The sequence below is a fragment of the Euleptes europaea genome, chromosome 13 (assembly GCF_029931775.1).
Source record: "Euleptes europaea isolate rEulEur1 chromosome 13, rEulEur1.hap1, whole genome shotgun sequence".
NCBI classification, from domain to species: Eukaryota; Metazoa; Chordata; class Lepidosauria; order Squamata; family Sphaerodactylidae; genus Euleptes; species Euleptes europaea.
The window spans coordinates 47,175,314-47,197,100 of NC_079324.1; the positions used below are offsets into that span (position 1 = coordinate 47,175,314).

The 21,787-nt window shown below is 47.6% G+C and overlaps 1 protein-coding gene across 1 annotated transcript in view; it reads left to right on the top strand.

Annotated features, from left to right (window-relative positions):
* The first annotated feature begins 4,718 nt into the window (after positions 1-4,718).
* TPCN1 (two pore segment channel 1) overlaps positions 4,719-21,787 on the top strand; it is a 50,481-nt gene continuing 33,412 nt past the window's right edge. The window contains exon 1 of the mRNA XM_056859336.1: positions 4,719-4,829. Within this exon, the coding sequence (XP_056715314.1) occupies positions 4,733-4,829 (97 nt within the window). The 5' untranslated portion in view covers positions 4,719-4,732. The remainder of the gene's footprint in view (positions 4,830-21,787) is intronic.

Consider the following 21,787-nt stretch of genomic DNA (forward strand, 5'->3'; position numbering starts at 1 on the left):
AAATCTTCACCTGCCCATTTTCAAAGGATAATGTATTTTTCTTCAGGTCTGTTGGCAAGCCTACACAAATGATGCTATTTAGGCTCCAATCTTGAGCATTCTTACAAGGGAATAGTTCCCACTGAACTGAGTAGTAGGATTTACTTCTGAATATACATGCGTTGCTAGTCATTTAAATGGTGTTTATCAGCCAAAATTTGGTTCTTGAGGCTTACAGTGAACCTGCACACACAATAAGGACACTGCCTCTGAACATGGAGGCTCTAGTCCCAGAACATACAGACCGTTAATTTAATCGGGGGAACCCAAAGTCTAAGAACATGAGAAAGGCCCTGCTGGATCAGACCAAGGCCCATCAAGTCCAGCAGTCTGTTCACACAGCGGCCAACCAGGTGCCTCTAGTAACATTATCAGGGGTGGGGGCAATACATTCTCATTCCACTTCATCCATACGATTCATGATTTTTAAAAGATCTTTACCAAGCCCTCTTTTACAACGATTAAAAAAAAATGTTTTAAACATCTCCTTCTATGGAAGCTGTTCTCTTTGATGCTTTTAAAAAAAATTTATTGATTTTTTACAATTAAACAAAAAGTAAAAAAAAACTAAAATAAAATCATAATACAAACAAAAAAAGAAAACATAAAAATACAAAATCACAAAAAGAGCACTTTCACAACCAATAAATTTACATTGTATAATATGATTTGTAAAATATATAGTGCCCTAATATCCACCACCCACCTTAACTGTGTACCCACCACCCTTGGACTTCCGGAGAAGTGTTTTGACAGTGTTTAAGAATCTATTTTTATTTCTAATTTAAAAAAAACATTCATCTATAATTAATATAATTAATTAATACAATAATTAATAATATAATTAATATAATAATCAATATATAATCTATAATTAATACAACTATACTTGTAAAATTCATTTTCGCCTATTTATCCCAATATGCAGCGGCCTTCAACCAGGTTTCTCCTTGATCCTTTCGATAGACTCACCCCAAAGAAGCCCTACAAAAATAAAACAAAACACCACGCGAGACCGTTGCCCTGTCGAAAAGCCCAGCTGTGCCTGTTGCTTAGCAACCTTGCCTCACTATGGGGAAGGGAAGGCTTCTATGCCCGGAAGGGGAGGGGCGTCATTGGACAAGCCACCAATCAAAGCGTCCAACGCTCATCGGTCCTTGACGGCTCATCCGCGAGAGGCTTGTCCAATAAAATTGGCTGAGAGGAGACTTCCTGTCCCGCCTTCTTTACATTACAAGGAAGGGACAACTAGATCTAGATTTCCGGTCCCCACTGTGGCCTTTTATGAATGGGAGGTTTTGCCTTGGATTTGCCCCTCTTTAGATGCACATTTTCCCCATCCAAATACTCAAAACTCAACACTGAGCCCCCATGCAGAGTTTTGAGAATTCAGATGGGGAAAATGTGCATCTAGAGAGCGGCGAATGCAAGGCAAAGCCTCCCAGGCATAAATGGCCGAAGCTCTCGCGGGGCTCTTGCAGAATTGGGTGGGACCCTAAGAACCCGGAAGTAACTTCTGTGCTAATTCACAGTGGGTAGCCTTGTCAGTCTGTGCGCAGTAGTGGAAAAGGGCAAGAGTCCAGTAGCACCTTAAAGACTAACAAAAATATTTTCTGAAGAAGTGAGCTGTGGCTCATGAAAGCTCATACCCTACCAGAAAATATTTTTGTTAGTCTTTAAGGTGCTACTGGACTCTTGCCCTTTTCTACTACTGCAGACAGACTAACACGGCTACCCACTGTGAATTATCTGAAGAAGCGAGCTGTGGCTCACGAAAGCTCATACCCTACCAGAAAATATTTTTGTTAGTCTTTAAGGTGCTACTGGACTCTTGCCCTTTTCTACTACTGCAGACAGACTAACACGGCTACCCACTGTGAAAAATATTTTCTGGTAGGGTATGAGGTTTCGTGAGCCACAGCTCACTTCTTCAGATATTAAGCACCTTACGGTGCTACTGGACTCTTGCTCTTTTCTACTACTGCAGACATATTAACACGGCTACCCACTGTGAACTCTCAGCTGGAGTTCGCGTGCTTATCCTGTGAGTCCCCGCGTCCTTACAGACTTTAGGTCAGACTTGCAATTCCTTTGCCTCGCGGCTTTTGCCGCTCCGGTGGGGGGAGAGGGTCTGTGGCTCAGTGCTAGAGCCTCTGCTTGGCATGCACAAGGTCCCAGGCTCAAGTCCCGGCACCTCCAGTTAAAGGGACTAGGCAAGTAGGTGATGGGAAAAACCTCTGCCTGAGGCCCTGGAGAGCCATGTAGAGGGGCCAGGCTCAGTGGTAGAGCATCTGCTTGGCATGCACAAGGTCCCAGGTTCAAGCCCCAGCACCTCCAGTTAAAGGGACTAGGCAAGTAGGTGATGGGAAAGACCCCTGCCCGAGACCCTGGAGAGCCGCTGCCGGTCTGAGTAGACAAGACTGACTTGGATGGACCCAGGGTCTGGTTCAGTAGAAGGCAGCTTCCTGTGTTCAAAACACCCACGCCATCGAAATGAACCACGAAGTCGTAATTGCAGACCAAAGATGATCGCCGCTTGAGCACATTCAGTGAATGCCTTGACGTCAGCACACTGGCACCGCCCGACCTACATAGAGAGAGGGAAGGTAAGAGGTATAAGTATCACCTACACTTTGGGTTCCCATTAGTGTGGTGCTGCGTGCGGAGGAGTAATGGGAAGGACGCAAAATGTGCAACCCTAAAGACACTTTCCTGGGAGTAAGCCCCATTGAATTGCATGGCACTGATTTCTGAGCATACCAGTGTAGGATTGCTTCTGAAGTGCAAAATGCTCCCCGAACCCTCTGCTATGAACGGTGGGCATTGATGCATGGAGGAGTTTGGCTCGGATTGGCCTCGGATTGAATGCACATTTTTCTCATCCGAATTCTCTAAACTCTGTATTGGGGGGGGGGGGGCTTACTGTTGAGTTTTGAGAATTTGGATGGGAAAGATGTGCATCTAAAGAGCGGCCAATCCGAGGCAAACCCCCCTCAAAGGGCCACATCCCCCCTTTCCTGTGCATTCGCTTTCCTCCCGCACCCGACTGCAGCGGCACCGTTGCGTCGAGCCTGTGGAACGCCCCGCCTCATGAGCTGAAGAAGGCGGGGGTGGTGGTTTGCGTGGCGTTCCCCCAGCCGCCGGACCGTCCTTTCCTTCCTAGAGCGAAGGGAGGGAGCGAGATGCGTCGCCGAACAAGCTTTCCCTTCGGACCGCCCCGAAGGGAGGGAGAGGGGGGCGGTGAGGCGACCCTCCAAAGGAGAGAGACCCCCCCTATTTCCGTCTGGGTGCAGAAAGCGGCCTTTTAGTGCCCCCTCCCCCTATCTATCTTCTCCCTTGTTTTTTTTTTAATAAATTTTTATTAATTTTTATAAGAACATACAAAAAATAAAAATACAGTAATTCAAAAATACATACAAAAGCACTTAGGCTACCGTTTTACATCATCTGTGATAATATTGTCGAATAGAGCCCCAAATACCCACCCACCCCCACCTTAAATGTGCATTTACACATTTAAGATGCACGCTTCTCCTCCCTTGTGACCAACCCAGGGATTGCTTCCGCCGGGGAAAGACGCCCCCAGCTGTTGTTGGGTGGTGGTGGGGGGGGGACGACACCTTCGACCCTTCTCTCCCCCCCTTGCTTCCTCCGGAGCGTGCAAAGCGAAGGGGCCAAAGGGAGCGCTGTCCTCGGCTGACTCGTTGCAAACGTGCTTCTCCTGCCTAGCCCAGGAGGTCGGGTTGGCGTGTTGCAAGGTCTTCCCGTTCTAAGCGGAGAGGGGCCGGGGCTCAGGCGTGAGTCGGGGGTCCTTGGTTCGCAATGGGCCGGTGGGCAGGCTGCGCTGGGCAGGGAGCGAGGGTGGGACGGGCACGCGAGGCGCTGGGAACGGTTGGGCATTTGGTTTCTTCGTTGTGAAGAGGCGCTTTTGCAAATTGCAAAAAAAAAACCTTTATACGAGTTGCAAGATCAAGGCCAACAGGACTTCTAAAAGGGCCGCCCCCCCCCCCTGCGCACACGCATTTATTCGTGGAAGGTTTTGCATTGGATTTGTCACTCTCTAGATGCACGTTTTCCCCATCTCGGTTCTCAAAACTCTGTATCGGGGCTTTTTGTTGAGTTTGGAGACTATGGATGGGGGGAAAGTGCATCTAAAGAGTGGCAAATCCAATGCAAAACCTTCCATGAATAAATGGCCAATTTGTGACCCAGAATTCTGAAATGGATAGATTGCATCTACCTATACTTTGCGAGGCTAAAAGTAAACCGAGCTGCATGCTTTTCTTAGGCAGGGTCATAACTCATAGGTGTACGTGACAGCTCATTGCTAGGTCGTTGTCGTTTTTTTAATTCCTCCTTTCCTTTCCCCGCCTCCCTTTCCTCCTCATCCTAAGGGTGCTGAGGTCAGAGACGGATGCTGTCGGACCAGTTTGGGAAGCAGCAGTGAGGTTCGGCCGTTCAAAAGTGCCTGTCAGCATCCACCAGAAGGGTTCTACCCTGCTCGCAAGGACGTTTTCTCCTGCGTCGCCCAAGGGTGTTTGCTCTGGTTAGGAACCAGGGTTTCCAGGATGTGAATGAGATGTCTTCCTGGACTGTTTCAAGTTTGGAAGATGTCCCCGATCGCTGACAAAGCCGTGATAAAAACGTTTGCTTAGGACATTTCCTGGACCAAAAACAACAACCAGAAGGCGGTATGGCTGTGAATGTGGAAGATGACGACGTCCCACTTATTCTCACCTTGGATGAAGGTAGAGGCCCAGTCTCTGCACCAGAGGAGCCCCCCAGTGAAAGTAAGATCAGTGTCTCTCCTCCTCTCCCTTTGGTACTCCCTGTACTCAGTTCACATTTCTTAGCAGTGTTGTTTTTCTCATCAAAGATCTGTGATCCTGCAAACAGGAAAAAGTGATGTTTGATGGCAGTGAACTTTAGGGTTTTATGTGGTGGCTGTTGCCTGATGGGAGAGCCATAGCTCATTCCAGCTCTTGTAGTGTATCTGAATGATAGGTTAATGTGCATGCATGCATGCTTGCTATTAGGTTTTAAAATATATGTGAGCCTGCTAAAATGTATGAAGTAGCATCAAAGCTCCTGCTGATTGTGTTATCTCTCACAGGGTTTTGTACCCTACAAGGTGGTGGTTCAGATTTTGGGACACTAAAGTGAACAGAGGAATCCCAGAGACCTCTGTTGTTGTCCCATAATGCCCTGTAAGTCCTCACAGACTGGAGTCTGTACATCTGTTGGAAACAATAGTGGGTTGCATGCTGAAGAGGAAGATGTTTTTTATATATATGCACATATAGCTTTCACTTAATAAACAGGTTAGAGCAGTGATATGCTTCTGTTTAGAAGACGAGTTACACGTATTCCCTTGCATGACCTTGTGGTTCAGTGCTGTTTATTACTGCTGGTGGTGGAAAGCGGCATCAAGTCGCAGCTGACTTATGGCAACCCCATAGGGTTTTTAAGGGAAGAGATGTTCAGAGGTGGTTTGCTGTTGCTTTCCTCTGCATAGTGACCCGGGACTTCCTTGGTGGTCTCCCATCCAAATACTAATCAGGGTCGACCCGGCTCAGGGTCTGACATCTAACAAAATCAGGCTAGCTTGAGCCATCCATATCGAGGCAGTAATACTGTTGAAGTGAGCTTAAACCAAAGTATGCCCCTCAAAATACCTGGAGAATTAAGCTGATAAATTGTGCAGGTGGCGCTAATAGCAGAGGTGATTCCAAAGTTTTTTTTTTTGTATAGATCTTGAAGCGCCAACTTTTGTGCTAGGTTATGAAATCTGTGATTGATTTTCTGTTTTTGTTTTTTTAATGTGTTTGTTGGGGATTGATATTTTGATTGTGGAAGTGATGTTGGGGCATTCAACCAGTTCCTCTTTGTGTTATTCCCCTCTTGTGTTGTGTTAAGGGGAAAATACCGCTAGGATAAAGGGCCGGTGTATATTCCTCCATGAAGCAAATAGTAAATGGGAGAGGGGAAGGAAATTTAGATCTGGAAAATGGCATGAGAGGTGTGGGTTAAATACTCCCAGCTTCTGCATTGTTTCCCCAATCAAATTTAGTATGCATGCACAGACTCATGAGATGAATTTATGGGGGAAAGGGTTGAAAGTACTTGGCTTCCTTGTACTTAGGGAGATGGCCGTGGCAAAGTTATCCTTTGGACTTGCTACTTTAACCGTTTATACTTGATTAACCAAAGATCCCTGTGTTTTGAGGCAATGGCATACTATGTAAAGTAAGCTATATTGTTCCAAATGGTTTTGAGCATGCAGTCAGAGTTAAAAACAGGATCCTGTTGATGGAGCTGTGGACAGGCTCTGTGGTTTGTTTAGCACAGTTGTTACGGGTCGGGCTATGCACAATGCCCACGTGCTGGGTTCTGTTAGCAGCGCACTGTTCTAAAAGAAGAGCAGCACACTGTTTTAAAAGAACAGCAGACATCTTTGTGTCAACATTTTCCTCCAGTACGTGGTGATGCCATTGAGGAAAGGGAGTGCTCTTGTATTTCTCAGCTGTGCTAGCATAATGATTATTTTCAGACAATGCAATTTAAGTAGCTGTTCTGCTCAGCATACTGCTGACCCAAAGCTCTTGCTGCATGACATATATTATATATATTAGCTACTGATACCTTTAAACCTGCTAACCCTTTAAACGACACTCACTACATAGCCAAGATAATTGGGGCTGCTTTCTCTGTTACCTCCCCACCCCCCCACAGAAATGGAGTGTTTTATACCGTGAAAAGACACTTTGCTATGTGAAAGTGCAGAGCTTCAGAACAGTGGTGGCCTGATATTAGAAGATTGTTTTATTAGACAGCGTTTTAAATTATATTGTTTTCAGAAGGGAGAAGTGACTAGCAGAAGAGCTGATTGTAATAGTATGAGGGACTCGAATGTTTTGAAGGCAACTGCAGAGATGAAAGAGTGGCTTTCCTTGAGGATGAGATGGTTGACAATGAATATTGAGGGAGAGAAGATGGATAGCGAAAACTGACCCTAAAGCGCCAACTGGGGAGATTGCTATCAAACATGGACCTTGCCGGCTCTCCTTTTGATTTCTTGTATATGTCCTCATGTTGAAATGTTATTCTTGCCATGGAAATGTCGGAAAGATAAGTCTTTGTAGACCCAACCCTGTCACAGATCAGATCAATATGGCATAGTGAAAAAGAATTAAGTCCCAAAGGGAAATGATCTGGCTGCAGAGTTCAGAGTTCTGATGGTCACAGCAGCTAGCAAACATGCCTTAAGTAAGTTTTACCAGGACTGGAACTGTCTAGACCTCCTGGCTCTCTGCTGCAAGGAATAAAAGCTGGGGTGTGTGTGTCAGAAGGGGTGGAAGAGATGCGCTCATTCTGGAAGAAGTCTGTAAGATGCTGTATATACACTGTAACACCCTTGCCAATGCCAACTTTGCAGGCTAGACCCAGCCCTTTTGTTTTCTGCAACAGTGATTGCCAATAAAAATTGAAGAGAACCTTCTGCTTCCTTCTTAGACTGTACTGATGTATCAGTTCTTTTGCATGGAGCCAAGCAGAGTAGTGATTGCGTGTTTCTTCTGGCTATTCACCAGCCGCACATTTGTATAAGGGAGCGGGGTTTGAAGAAAAGAGCCCAAACCTGCAGCTGCCATACCTCCCTGTGTTCTGCTGCCTGGGCACTTTTTTCCTTGCTGGACTCACTTATGGAACGGGAGCCAGGCCAGGGAGGAAAAGGAGTCTGTGTAGTGGGATTGCTGAAAAGTGATTTAGGGGAGTCTTTGGAACCTCTTGCCCATATACCTCTCTTTAGTGCCAGAATCAGTCATTTACTTCCAATACCAGCGTGGTGTAGTGGTTAAGAGCAGTGGTTTGGAGCAGTGGACTCTAATCTGGAGAATCGGGTTTGTTTCCCCACTCTTCCACGTGATCCGCAGACACTGATCTTTTGAACTGGGTTGGTTTCCCCACTCCTCCACATGAAGCCAGCTGGGTGACCTTGGGCTAGTCACAGCTCTCTTAGAGCTCTCTCAGCCCCGCCGACCTCACTGGGTGTCTGTTGTGGGGGGCGGGGAAGGGCAGGTGATTGTAAGCTGGTTTGATTCTTCCTTAAATGGTAGAGAAAGTCGGCATATAAAAACCAACTCTTCTATGTATGTGAACAAGGCAAACATCAAATGTGGTTACCACCACTGTATGTGGTTTGGTCGTGTCCTTGGGCAACCCTTGTGTTCTAGACCCACTTTGCCTAACAAATGGAGAGCCTTATTCAAGCACAGAGGACCCTGTGTGCTATTCGGAGAGGGTTTTGCTGGCTACCTTCTGTGCTCGGACAGGGGCAGCATCTCCATGTGTTTGGATGATATTCTGTGTAATGTACACTGCACAAATTTTTGTAGATTAAACTCGGTACAGAGACCCATCTCCAACACTGCAACAGCTGCCTGTTGGTATAAGTCATGTTCGTGCCTCTCTTGCCCCTTTGAAAAAACCTATGCATGCTTTTTAAGGGTCATCCTCCACAACTCAGCATGGGAAAAGTGTACGCGTTTGAAATACGCTGGCAAGGAGGAGGTGACGGTTTAAAATGCAAGGTATATTAATCCCGCCAATATGATGTTCGTAAGACTCAGTGTACGTTGTACGAGTATAAACTGATTTTACACTTTACTTTTGGTTGTGCCAGCAACATTGCACAAAGTTTCACATCGCCTTTGGGGTATAAAATGTTATATTTCAGAGCTTAGAAAAGTTACAAAGTTATTCTTCCAGTCCACTGTGGTTTCAGGATAAAGGTGGTGTGTTCTTGGTTTCTGCTAGCTACCTGTGATGGGGCAAGAGACCAAAAATATTTAATTGAGTACTTTAACTAAAATACATGAATCTGATTTCCCGGGTGAAGAGTCAGATTGATTCTGGTGCTTTCAACGGGCTGTGTTTTCTTTGCTCTAGCTGAAAGTAAAAACAGACAAGGCATTTCCCCTTTGCTGCTTTGCATTGAAGGGTAGGAGCTGTGTCTGTATGCATACTGTCATTAAACTGTTTTGTTATGGGAACAGGTGGCTATGGGACCATAAAAGATTTTTAAAGCACTAGGAGACATTCAAACGGCAGTTCTGAAATGCCAAAGTTTTCAACTGCGTCTGGTTGCATTTTGCTCCGTGGAGCTGACTCGGAACATTTGACGCACAAAGCGGAACAACAGTTGGAAACAAAACAGCGATTAGATTTTCATGGCCTCCTAGGGAACGCATCCGTTTGGCAAGGTTTTACTACAATTTTTGTGGTTCTTGCAAATGTTTAGGGCATTTTAGACTTAAAAATGTGGAATATGGCCAAGGCTTTTTAGTCACAGATGAATGCAAACAAAAGGTGGGCCTGCTGAGTGCAGTCATCTCCTCCAGTCTGATGGCTGCAAGAAACTCCTTTGCCCCAGATATCTCCAGCGAGGAATTCTTCCTGCTGCTGTCAGCCCCCCTGCTTTGAAATCTCATTTTACCCATCCCCGTTCCATAAGCAATACTGTATAAACGAAACAGAAACATCTGTGCAGTGGTTAGAGCCATTGCTGATTGCCTTTTTCCCTTCACTGCCTGAGGGTTTCCAAGCTCAAACTTTCCTGAACAGAGCTTATGAGCCAGAACACTACATTTCTGCGCTTTTTAACAGGGGAATGTGGAATTTGTTTGGTTAGTCTTGGTACTTAGTATTGCGCCTGGCTCTTTCTTCATGTTTATGCGCCTGATGAATGCGTCTGAAATGAGTGCTCTGTTAGCCTGGGTGCAATCTAAGATTGTGTGTGTGTGTGTGTGTGTGTGTCAAGTGCCATCAAGTCGCAGCCAACTTATGGCGACCCATAGGGTTTTCAAGGCAAGAGACGTTCAGAGGTGGTTCGCGATTGCCTGGCTCTGCATCACATCCCTGGTATTCCTTGGTGGTCTCCCATCCAAATAGTTGCCAAGGTCAAGGCTGAGAGTATGTGACTGACCCAAGGTCACCCAGCAAATTTCCATGGCAGAGTGGGGATTCAAACCTAGGTTTCACATGAACACATGAAGCTGCCTTATACTGAATCAGACCTTTGGTCCATCAAAGTCAGTATTGTCTACTCAGACCAGCAGCGGCTCTCCAGGGTCTCAGGATGAGGTCTTTCACATCACCTACTTGCCTAGTCCCTTTAACTGGAGATACCAGGGATTGAACCTGGGACCTTCTGCTTTCCAAGCAGAGGCTTTACCATTGAACCACAGCCCCTCTCCAATGGTTTCCCAGATCCTAGTCCAACACCTTAAGCACTACATTGTGCTGGCTTTCTGATCCAATATTAGTGGTGCCTTTTGGAAGTTAGTGAAGAAGGGAGGTAATCCTGTATTTACTGTATCCGCATCACAAGTGACACAGACTCTTGTGTTCTTTATCTTTACCACAGGCTTCTTTTCCCACCCCTTTCATTATCCTCAGCTGTAAGGATAAAAATAGCTCATTGCTCTGTTGTAGTCATTCATTCTAGAAAATAATTTCATCTGCTACCTTTTTTGTGAGATCGAAACATGGTTATTTTGCAACTCTGGAGGCTGGCTGTGTTTTTATTTGCCAAATAAACCCAATTTATTAGAAGGAGATGGCCTGGGTGCGGTTGGGTAGATTGTGTTGTTTAAAATAAACAAGGCTTGAACCACAATTCTTGGAGGAAAAAAGTACATATTTACCCAGAACATTAAATGGTTTGTTCCATGCTAATGAGATACAACTTTGGGAAAGGCTGGACCAGGTAGTCTTGTCTTTTACCCATTAGTATGAGTGAAGTCTCATCATAATGAGGGGTCTGGAGACCAAGTCCTATGAGGAAAAGTTGAAGAAGCTGGGTATGTTAACTTGAAGAGGAGAAGACTGAGAGGGGATATGATAACCATCTTCAAGTACTTGAAACGCTATCATATAGAGGATGGTGCCGAGTTTTTTTCTGTTGCCCCAGAAAGTCAGACCAGAACCAACAGGTTGAAATTAAATCAAAAGATTTTCCGTCTAGACATTAGGAAGACTTTTCTAACAGCTAGAGCGGTTCCTCAGTGGAACAGGCTTCCTTGGGAGGTGGTAAGCTCTCCTTCCCTGGAGGTTTTTAAGCAGAGGCTAGATCGCCATCTGTCAGCAATGCTGATTCTATGACCTCAGGCAGTTCATGAGAAGGAGGGCATCTTGGCCATCTTCTGGGCATGGACACTGGGGGTGTGGGGGAGGTAGCTGTCCAACCCTCTGCACAATGCAGGAAATTCACTACATGACCCTGGTGGTCCCTTCCAACTCTATGATTCTATGATCATAGGGTTTTTGAGGTTTGAGCAGATCAGAAGTGGTTTACCATTGCCTTCTTCTGTGCAGAACTAACCAGGGTTAGCTGAAGTGGCACTGGTGTTGTTTGCTAAAGATCCTCCTCCAGTGTCACCTTCTGCTGCTGCCCAGTAGCTACCCTTCAAGGATTCCTCTGCCCCCATTGCATTGCAATGAAGAAGGATAAATAGTTTAAGTGGAAATTAACCTGATATTGGTACAACCCAAGCTTGGCCCCCATGTGGCACCTGCATAAGAGATGGGGGCAGGTGCAAATCACAGCCTGCCACCTCCTCCCATGTAAGAGGAGTCTCTTGTAAAGGAAGATATCTCAGTAAGGGAAGATAGTCTCTTGGGCAGTGCACTGGCCATGCGTGACCAACAATTGAACTGTTAATTGGAACCTATGTTTGCTGGATTATGGCCAACAAATTATTTTTGCTGTTTTCTGGATTACACCCCCCCCACACACACACACACACAAATGTTTGTTGTTTGAGAAGGAACATGGCAGAACTGTAATGATACTAGAGATGGATAGAAATAATTGGCATTCCTGAGACCAGTGGATGGGTAGCAATAATAGGGGGGGATAAGGCTATCCGTGGCTGTGAGTCAAAATGAATATTAGTCATGATGCATATGTATTCTCTGTAGCAGCGATTCCCCAACTGTGCTCCATGAAGTACGTGGTGCTCCCCGAAATATTTCCTAGTGGTCCGCGAAGAGACTGGAAAGAAAGATACTGCTGTCATTCGGTTTAGTATTTAGGTGCTAGGTGAAAATTAGTGCTCCGTGATGAATTTCTCTCCTGAAAAGTGCACCATGACTCAAAAAGTTTGGGAACCGCTGCTCTACAATATCAGAGGAGCATGGCTATTATATTAGGTGCTGTGGGACACAGGCAGGATGGTGCTGCTGCATTCGTCTTGTTTGGGGGGCTTCCTAGAGGCACCTGGTTGGCCACTGTGTGAACAGACTGCTGGGCTTGATGGGCCTTGGTCTGATCCAGCATGGCTTTTCTTATGTTCTTACGTTAATAGGATGCTGTCCCATGGGGAAGGGCAGTGACACGTAATTGACTTATTTTGGCTCAACTGTTGGGCGTGAAACGTTTTTAATTAATCGAAACTAGGAGTCTGTGAAGCTGTGATGTGTCGTGCTGTGGTTGCATGTAGTTACCACATGCATTGCTTTTTCCAAAGTGTAGATCCCCATTTAATAAAGCTATAAACTCAATGCGTGTGCTGAATCATCGGGGAATGTCTTTCCAGAGACAGGGTGTGGAATATTAAGTGGGGCTGCTGCATGAGAATTTAAAATAGGCTGCCTATAAGGTAAGTAGGTATACATGGAGAATCTTTACTTTTATTATTGTTATGGTCTTTGACCAGTAAAGTACATATTCACATATATAAACCATTCAAGTAAGGAATGGAGAATCAAGGCTGCAGACTAACCTGTGAGTAAGCCCCACTGAATACGGCAGAGTTTGGTTGGGCTGAATAGGATTGGGCTGTAAGCGCAAGCATTCCTTAAACGAGACTAACTAAGGATATGGTTTGTTATAGTAGGATATGTGGATCTGCTTTATTTATGTCTAAAGCAGAGGTGGGGGGGGGAGGGGAGAGAACTGTTGCTACAATATCACACAGTGACAAATAGCGGTGAATATTCTGATCCTTCCCTCCCATCATAGGCTAACCCCAGTGGTGTGTCCCACAAGGTATTTTCTCTCCCAGCTTTGTTTGGATATTGGTAGTGAGCCCAGCAGGTCAGCCCTGGTTAGTATTTGGATGGGAGACCACCAAGGAATACCAGGGTTGCTGTGCAGAGGAAGGCACTGGCAAACCACCTCTGTTAGTCTCTTGCCATGAAAACCCCCCAAAAGGGGTAGCCATAAGTCGGCTGCGACTTGACGGCACTTTACACACACACAGTGCGCCCAGCTGGGAGGAATTTGGCAGGACAGGGGCTGTAGATGAAACGTAATGGGTGAGATAAAGATTCAGCACACATGTACCCAGCACACACAGCAGACACGGTTCTACTGTTGTCAGATGCTGCTTGGACCTTGAATGTTAGTATTCTATGCTCCTACCCATGGATTAGCATTCAAGATGCAATCTCATCTCTACCCCCTCCCCATTCAGCTACATCTTTAAAGCATAATTGAAAGGACCAAAGTTTCTAGGGAAACCCTGCCCCCTAATCCCGCTGATGGTCTAAAGCAGTGGTTCCCAAACTTTTTGAGTCACGGAGCACTTTTCAGGAGAGAAATTTGTCACGTAGCGCTGATTTTCCCCTAGCACCTATGTACTAAACCGAATGACAGTAGTATTTTTCTTTCTAATCTCTTCATGGAGCACTAGGAGATGTTTCGCGGAGCACCAAGCGCTCCGTGGAGCACAGTTTGGGAACTGCTGGTCTAAAGTGCTCCTTATTTTGGTGCATTGAAGAAATAGTGATGCAGTCTAGTGGTTTGGAACTCATAGTAGGCTTGCTTGGCTTGTACAAATACAGCGATTGGCTTCTTTGAAGCAGACCTGTCACCACTGGAAGCCATGAGAACCCTTTGTGTATTGGGGGGGGGGGAGATCCGAAGCAAGGGGGTCCCCCAGTCCCTGTGCAGCCTAGACTAATGCAGGCAGCTGTCTGGTGCTGCGACCGGCGCAGGCAAATAGACCTTGCCCAGTAGAGATGGAAGACAGAAACCCACCACCCAAAATGACAGCCTTCAAACGGGAGCAGGAAGCATGGCCCGTATGTCACTCCAGTGCTTTTCTTAGCTCTTTGTTCAGAAAAGCTTGTCCTAAGCAGGGACTACAAGCCTATTGTGTGATCTCTTTGAGAGCCCCACCCAAGCTTGACCTTCTTGTACTGGGTGGGGAGAGACTGTCGCTGTCTAGTTAGTACATTCCATATGGCAGCCTCAGGGAGGCAGACATTAAAACTTTTTTTTTTTTTGGCCGCTGTTTCTGCAGAGGTTTGAAAAATTAATGTTTACCTTGGCTGCTTAAATCGTGGCAGCTGGTCATAATGAAGTGATGTCAGCTCGCTAACTTCATTTGTATATCCTTTCCTATCCCCGGACTTGTTTCTGTAACTGTTTGTCACGGGAAGGATTATCATGGCAATAGAGCGGGGGTTAAAAATGAAAAAGTTTAGTCCCCTGCTGCTGGTTTTGCCTTAATAAATCTTTTAATAAAAAAATTATTTTGATCTGTTAGTAAAATAAAAAGGCTCAATAAAATACTACGAGGGGGCTAGAAATCTTGAGTAAATGCTTCTCGGAAGGCTGGAGGCTTCTGCACGGGATCTTATCCTGCACCCGTCCCTTGCCTGATAATTTGTGTTTCTCCTCCACGGATCATTCTTGTTCTCCGCTGTGTCTTGGGCTCTGCCAGATGGACAGGTTTTTATGGCGCGGCTCAGAGTCTAAATCAAGGGAACAGTGTGCGAAACGTTCCCTTGAATTCCGAAGCCCGTCAGCCAGCGGAATATCATAAGTCAGTAAACATTTGCTTTCTCCTCCTCTTTTTACGACAGCGTATGAACTCTGTTTCTGGTTAGAGGCCCGCCAGAACAGCTTCCAGCGCTACCAATGGATGGAAACGATTGCTTCCCTGAACTGTCATTCCAGAGGCCTTGTGTAAGCAGGGCAGCTGGCTCGGATGGAGCTCTTGGGATGAGTCATGCTGGTGCGAGGGCCGCGTTGCCATCTGTGCAACCGATCATCTGGCTTGTAGCTCCTCCCCGCGTTACTACCCAAGTTCTCTCAGGGAGGCTTTAGCTTTTTGTTGGTCAGTGACTGCTAATGCCTGCTTCCTTAAAGGTCTGGCTTCCCCAAAAAATAAAAATGGACTTTCATTTCTGCACAAGGAAAAGGGAAGAGATTGGTCCTTTCTTGCATACAAAATAAATATTGAAGTTTAAGAGTGGCTGGCCCATGAGCACACATTCAGGATTATGGCCATGGGGGGATTTGAACCCAGATCTCCCTAGTCCTAATAGAGCACTGTGCCACTCTGGCTAATGTGGTTCATAAAGCACTTTTAGTACTAGACGTGGTCTGAAAGCCTGTTCTCTAGATTCTCACAATTTTATATGTTGGTTTGCAATCAACGATTCATTTAAACCCACTCTTTCAAGGGTATACACATTATTAGTATAGATAGCACTTTAGAGTATTCATGGTGTTTCACACGCATTCACTCGGTAATCGTTACTATGTGCTCGAAAAGAGGACCAGTATTATCCTGATATTGCAGGATGAGGCTGAGAGAGCATAGTTTGTAAACAGCCCTTGATGTAAGGTAGTGGCTATGGTATGTCCACACAGTTATATCAGTGGAAGGGAGGTCTGTGGGCCATTTCTGCCAGCTGCAGAACATCTGGGCTGAGCTTCTGTTTCCATTCCTGTTTGCAAGTATTTAAGCCTGTGCATGGCCAGAGGACAAATCTTTCGGCACAAGCCAAAAAACCAAAGGTCTCTTAACTTGTCTGTGGCCCTGAAATGTCCTGAGCCACCAGGCCCAAGAGACTGTGTATTATTTTCCTGTTTTTTTCTTTAATTGGGTTTGTTAAGCTGTTTTTAAGGGGGGGAAGCTGGTATGAAACAGCCTAATATTGTCAGATCTCAGAAGCTAAGCAGGATTGGTACTTGGATGGGGGACTGCCAACAAAGGCTATCACTTGCCTTGAAAGCCCCTTCCTGGGGTCATGTCAGATTCTAGGACTCCGTTGCCTCTCAGGAATCATCAACTTTACTCCAGACGTTTGCAGAGAGTTAAAGTAGAATTTATTTGAAAGGAAGAGTACAGTAATCTATGAAACACAACGTTACAATGGCGCAAAATCATTTGGAGGGCATTCTTATAGAGTACACAAGCTAGAAATGTTTACAAATAAAAGCTTTGAAATGCAAAGCATTGGAGGTTCCCCAACACCAAGAGAGAGAATTCACACCTTAAGGATTACAATCAGGAAGTCACTTTGAAATGGAGATTTCTCGAGCCTTTGGCTGTTGCCCCTTCCTTCCTTTCTCTTTCCCACGGGAAGGAGAGGTGAAAAGAAAGTCACCTCGCTATCCAGGGTTCGGTTGCATGCCCTCGCTGACACTCCGCCTCCCCAAAGGCCCCCCCACCCAGATTTCCTGGTTGGTCAGGGTAATGGCGCTGGAAATCCGCTACAAGGGTGGGAGCCTGTACGTGAACAGCGGACACCCACTCATCGTGACTGGAATTTAAATGTTTCCAACGCACAAGATATTCCAGTCGCCCCCTTCGCCTCCGAGAATCGAGCACCTTGGAGATTTCAAAGTGCCGTTCACCCTGCACCATGATGGGAGTTGCCGCTTCGGGTTCGGGGTGCCATTCTGGTGCTTGTAGAAAGGGTTTTAGCAGACTCACGTGAAACACTGGGTGCACCCCTTGTAAGGATTTGGGTAGCTCCAACTCCACCGTAACCTCATTGATAACTCGGGAGATAGTGAACGGACCCACAAACCGTTGGCTCAATTTTTTGCACGGGCGTAAAGACCTGAGATTCTTGGTGGAGAGATACACCTTCTCTCCGACCCTCAATTACCACTGAGGTGCTCTGTGTTTGTCTGCTTGAATTTTGTACCTGTCTTTAGCCTGTTCCAGGTTTTTACAAGCCAGGGCCAAGTGTTCCTCACTGTGTGAGCCCATTTAGACACCTCGGGGGGATCGCCTTCTGGTGGGGTAGGTACAGCCCCTAAGGGTCCAAAATCCGTCCCATAAACCGCTTTGAATGGGCTTACCCCGGTTGCAGAGTGTACAGAGTTATTGTAGGCATATTCTGCCAGTGGCAGCAGATCAACCCAATTGTCTTGGTGATAATTAACAAAACAACGCAAATAACATTCCATCACCGCATTAACCCTTTCGGTCTGCCCATCCGTCTGGGGGTGATAGGCAGATGACAAACCCAACTGCACTCCTACAAGCCCTAAGAACGCTTTCCAGAACTTAGACACGAACACCGAGCCCCTATCCGAGACCACCCTCCTCGGAAATCCGTGTAGTTTAAATATGGCATGTATGAATAAGCGAGCCAGTTTGTGAGCAGATGGCATCCCTTCGCATGGCACGAGATGAACTTGCTTAGAAAAAAGATCCGTGATTACCCACAGAACAGTCTTCCCCTGACTGGACGGGAGGTCGGTTATGAAGTCCATCCCAATCACTTGCCAGGGTGCCTCAGGAGTTTCTAGGGGCTTTAGTAATCCCGGTGGCTTTCCCATCAAACGTTTGCTAGTTGCGCACACAGGGCAGGATTTGATAAACACCTCGATGTCTTGGCGCATTCCAGGCCACCAAAACTGTCTTCTTATTAGGTGCAAGGATTTAGCAAACCCAAAATGTCCCCCTATAGTTGAACTGTGGCTCCGTTCCAATATTTCCCGCCTCAGTTTCCTCGGCACGTAATGTTTGTTCTTACAGATACCGTTTTTGTCCGTCACCTGGGATGGGATAGATTCTTCCTCCCGCTCCCGCTGAAGAGCCTCCCCCCACTTTTTCTTGACTACCTCCGGGAGGCTTTCTGGAACTGCCCAGAGGCGGGGAATGGCAGCATCCGACCCCGGCAAGGAGGTGGGTACCGGCCCTTCAGCCTGGTCCCCTCGCTCTATTTGGGAGATTTCCCCCCCCTCCCCAGAGGTTGTGGTCGGAAGTTCTCCGGGGACTGCTGGGGATGAGGAGGCGGGAGCGACCACCTCTCGAGGGGGACTCGAACTCGAGTCTTGTGCCGCCGTGCGGCTTTGTGCTCTGGTCAGAACTCCTGCACTATTCCCCTCTGGAGTCAAACCCAGGTGTTCCCGTGTGAAAAGAGAACCCACCGGCCGCTCAACCTGACACTCATATTGCGGCATGCGAGACAGTCTGTCTGCTAAGCAGTTTTCTTTCCTGGGCATGTGTTTGATGGTAAAGTGAAACTTAGAGAAAAAGGTCGCCCAACGCACTTGTTCGGCGGACAGCTTCCGCTGACCCAAAATCGATTCGAGGTTCCGGTGATCTGTCCAAACCACAAAGGGCTCGGCCGCCCCTTCCAGGAACTGTCGCCAAACCGTGAGTGCATGTTTAATTGCCATGGCCTCCTTTTCCCCAATCGGCCAGTTGAGTTCAGGGCCAGAGAACTTCTTAGAAAAATATGCGCAGGGTCGAAGTCTCCCTTGGTCATCCCTCTGAAGGAGTGCGCCTCCCATCGCCTTGTCTGAGGCATCTACCTGTAAGGTGAATGGCCTGGAACAATCTGGGTGTGCCAGCTCGGGTTCAGAGGTAAAGCGCTCTTTAAGAGTTTCAAAAGCCGCCTGACACCTGGCGGTCCAAGGCACTTGGTATTGTGCAAAAGTGGCCTCTTGCCCCTTCCCTTTGGTTTTAAGCAAGTCAGTAATTGGCAAAGCTATCTGAGCGAAATCCTGAATAAAACTTCTATAAAAGTTAGCAAACCCCAAGAACTGCTGAACCTGTTTACGAGTCCTGGGAGGTTCCCATTCTAATACTGCCTGCACCTTCTCCGGATCCATGATTAACCCCTGGGGAGATATCACATAACCTAGAAACGACAACTGGTCCTGATTGAATGCACATTTTGATAACTTAGCATACAAATGATTATCCCTTAAATGGCGCAACACCTCCCGCACCAATTCCCTGTGTTCTGCGGGGTCCTTGGAGTAAATAAGGAGATCGTCTAAATAAACTATTATGCCTTTAAATAGGAGATCGTGGAGGATCTCATTAATTAACTGCATGAAGCACGATGGCCCCCCCGACAGACCGAATGGCATGACTAAAAATTCAAACAAACCATAACAACAAGAAAAGGCCGTCTTAGCTTCATCCCCCTCCTTAATCCGGACCCTGTAGTAGGCTTCCGCCAGGTCAATTTTCGAGAAAACACAACCCTCCTGCAACGCACTCAGGAGGTCCGGGATTAAGGGAAGGGGGTAGGCATTCGTTTCAGTAATCGCGTTAAGTCCCCTATAGTCTACACACAGTCTGAGATCAGATGTACCTTTCTTCTTCACGAAGAAGCAGGGAGAAGAAAATGCAGCCTTGGACGGTCGTATGAAACCCCGCTTCAAGTTCTTGTCCAGAAATTCTCGCAGCACTGCTTTCTCTTGAGGACTCATGGAATAAACTCGGGCCTTGGACGGTTTAACGTCCTTAATCAGTTCGATGGCACAATCCGTAGTGCGATGAGGGGGCAATAAGTCACAGTCTGTCCCCTCAAATACATCTGCAAAGTCACTATATTCTGGGGGCAACGTGGGTTCCTCCAAAGCAGCGACGCTTCCCCCTTCGCCTCCGGGTAAGTCATCCCGGCTGTGTTTCTCGCACTGGGGAGCTCCAAACACCACCCGCCTTTGTTCCCAATCAATGCTCGGGTTATGCCCCGCCAACCAGTTGATGCCGAGAACCACCGGGTAGGAAATCTTAGGAACTACCGTGAAGTGGATCTGTTCCCAGTGGTTTCCCACCCCCAACCACATCTTGCGAGTGTGCAAATGAACCGGCCCTCCCCGCAGGTCACTCCCATCCATTTGATGGAAATGTAAGGGCTGGTCCAGTTCTCGAGTCCCAATTTTCAGACGTTCTACCACCGCCTGATCAATTAGGGTCCGGGAGCACCCGGAGGCCAAGATAGCCACAACGGCCACAGGTTCCCCCCCTTGGGGGTTTCGTAACACAACAGGTATCAGCAATGTTTCTCCCTGTTCACTCACCCTACATGGAGCCGGTTTGGTTTCTTCCGAGGGCGCCCTCCGTGCCGGTTCCCTCACAGAAGGCCGTCCTCGTTTTTTGCCGGTGAGGGGCTTCGGAAACTATCTCGGGTACAACGGTTATGGAGATCCGATGAGGTTTCAGCTTGCAGGGCCGCCGCCCCACGGCGACCGTTCATCCCCTCCGCTCTCCTGTGCTCCAGGTTCCGAGGTGGTGTCGCCTCCCGCTCTTGTGCCGCCCTGTTGCTTGTCCCTTCTGACGGCGTGCTGGTACACTTCGCTGCAAAATGGCCCATCTTCCCACACTGGAGGCAAGCTCCCTCCCTGAACCGACGTGCCCTGTCGAGACTGTAGACTCCTCGATGTCTTCCCTCTCGCCGGGAGCCTGCTGCGTTGTCCCCTCTCGCGGGCGGGATAGGGATCGTCTTCGAAGGACGATCCTTGGAGAACTGGAGGGTGAGCTTGCGATTCTCCACCAGGGCCGCTAAACTTATCCACTCCTCCACCCACTCTGGGTCTCCCAAAGTCAAACAGCCATCCAGCACTTCCCACCGCAACCCTTCGCGGAAGTGCTGGACCTTTGTGGCTTCACTCCACTCCCGTATCTTGCATGACAAAAAGTCCTGTGCATACTCACTTACTGAGCGGGTTCCCTGCTTCAAACGACGCATGGCAACCTTTGCCTTCTCTCCCCTGTGGGGGTCCTCGAACCGGCGTCGTAGAGTGGACAAGAATTCATCCAGGGATGCCAAAACCCTAGGCATAGTTTCTGCCGCCGTCACAGCCCACTCCACCGCCTCCTTCGCCAGCAGGCTGATCACATACCTGACCCGAGCTTCTTCCGAGGCAAAGGTCTCCCCCTGGTCCTTCATGAAGCCGGAGATTTGGAGTAAGAAATGGGACAACTGTGAGCTGGATCCGTCGAAAGATACCTTCAGGTCTCTGGCCGTAGGGCGTCTGGGCGTGAGAGCCTCCCCAACAACGAGCGGCCCTGTAGTGGGCCGCGAGTCCATTTGGGGTTGTTGCACGGGCTGTCCAAGCCCCCTCACTGCCCCTAGAACAGCTGCCAGGTCCCGCTGCAAGGTGTCTAGCTGGGTCTGCAGGTCCCGGTTCTGCAGGACGAGCATCTGGTTCTGTCCGCGTATCAGAGTGGCCGCTTCTGCGGTGAGGATAGGGGTGTGAGCGAGCGTGGGCTCCTTCCACCCTTCCCCCTCTCCATACCAAGCGGCCAGCGGTCCTCGGTAGTAGTCGCCTCCTGGTTCTGACGCTGCTCTCTGCCGCTGCCCGGCTCCCGAGAGTCGGGGGGTCCACGTCAGCCTCCCAGGGACATCGGTAGGCCCGGGTGGGCGCTGCTCCGGGGTCGCTTCTCCCTGGCCAACCTCAATATCGGCGGGAGTCTGCCGAAGCTCCTCTCCCGCGTTGAGCAGCACCGAGGGTGGTACAGACATCCTAATCCTCCTTCTAACCCGAAAACAAAAAAGGTTGGGATTGTAACGTACTGTCAGATTCTAGGACTCTGTTGCCTCTCAGTAATCATCAACTTTACTCCAGACGTTTGCAGAGAGTTAAAGTAGAATTTATTTGAAAGGAAGAGTACAGTAATCTATGAAACACAACGTTACAATGGCGCAAAATCATTTGGAGGGCGTTCTTATAGAGTTCACAAGCTAGAAATGT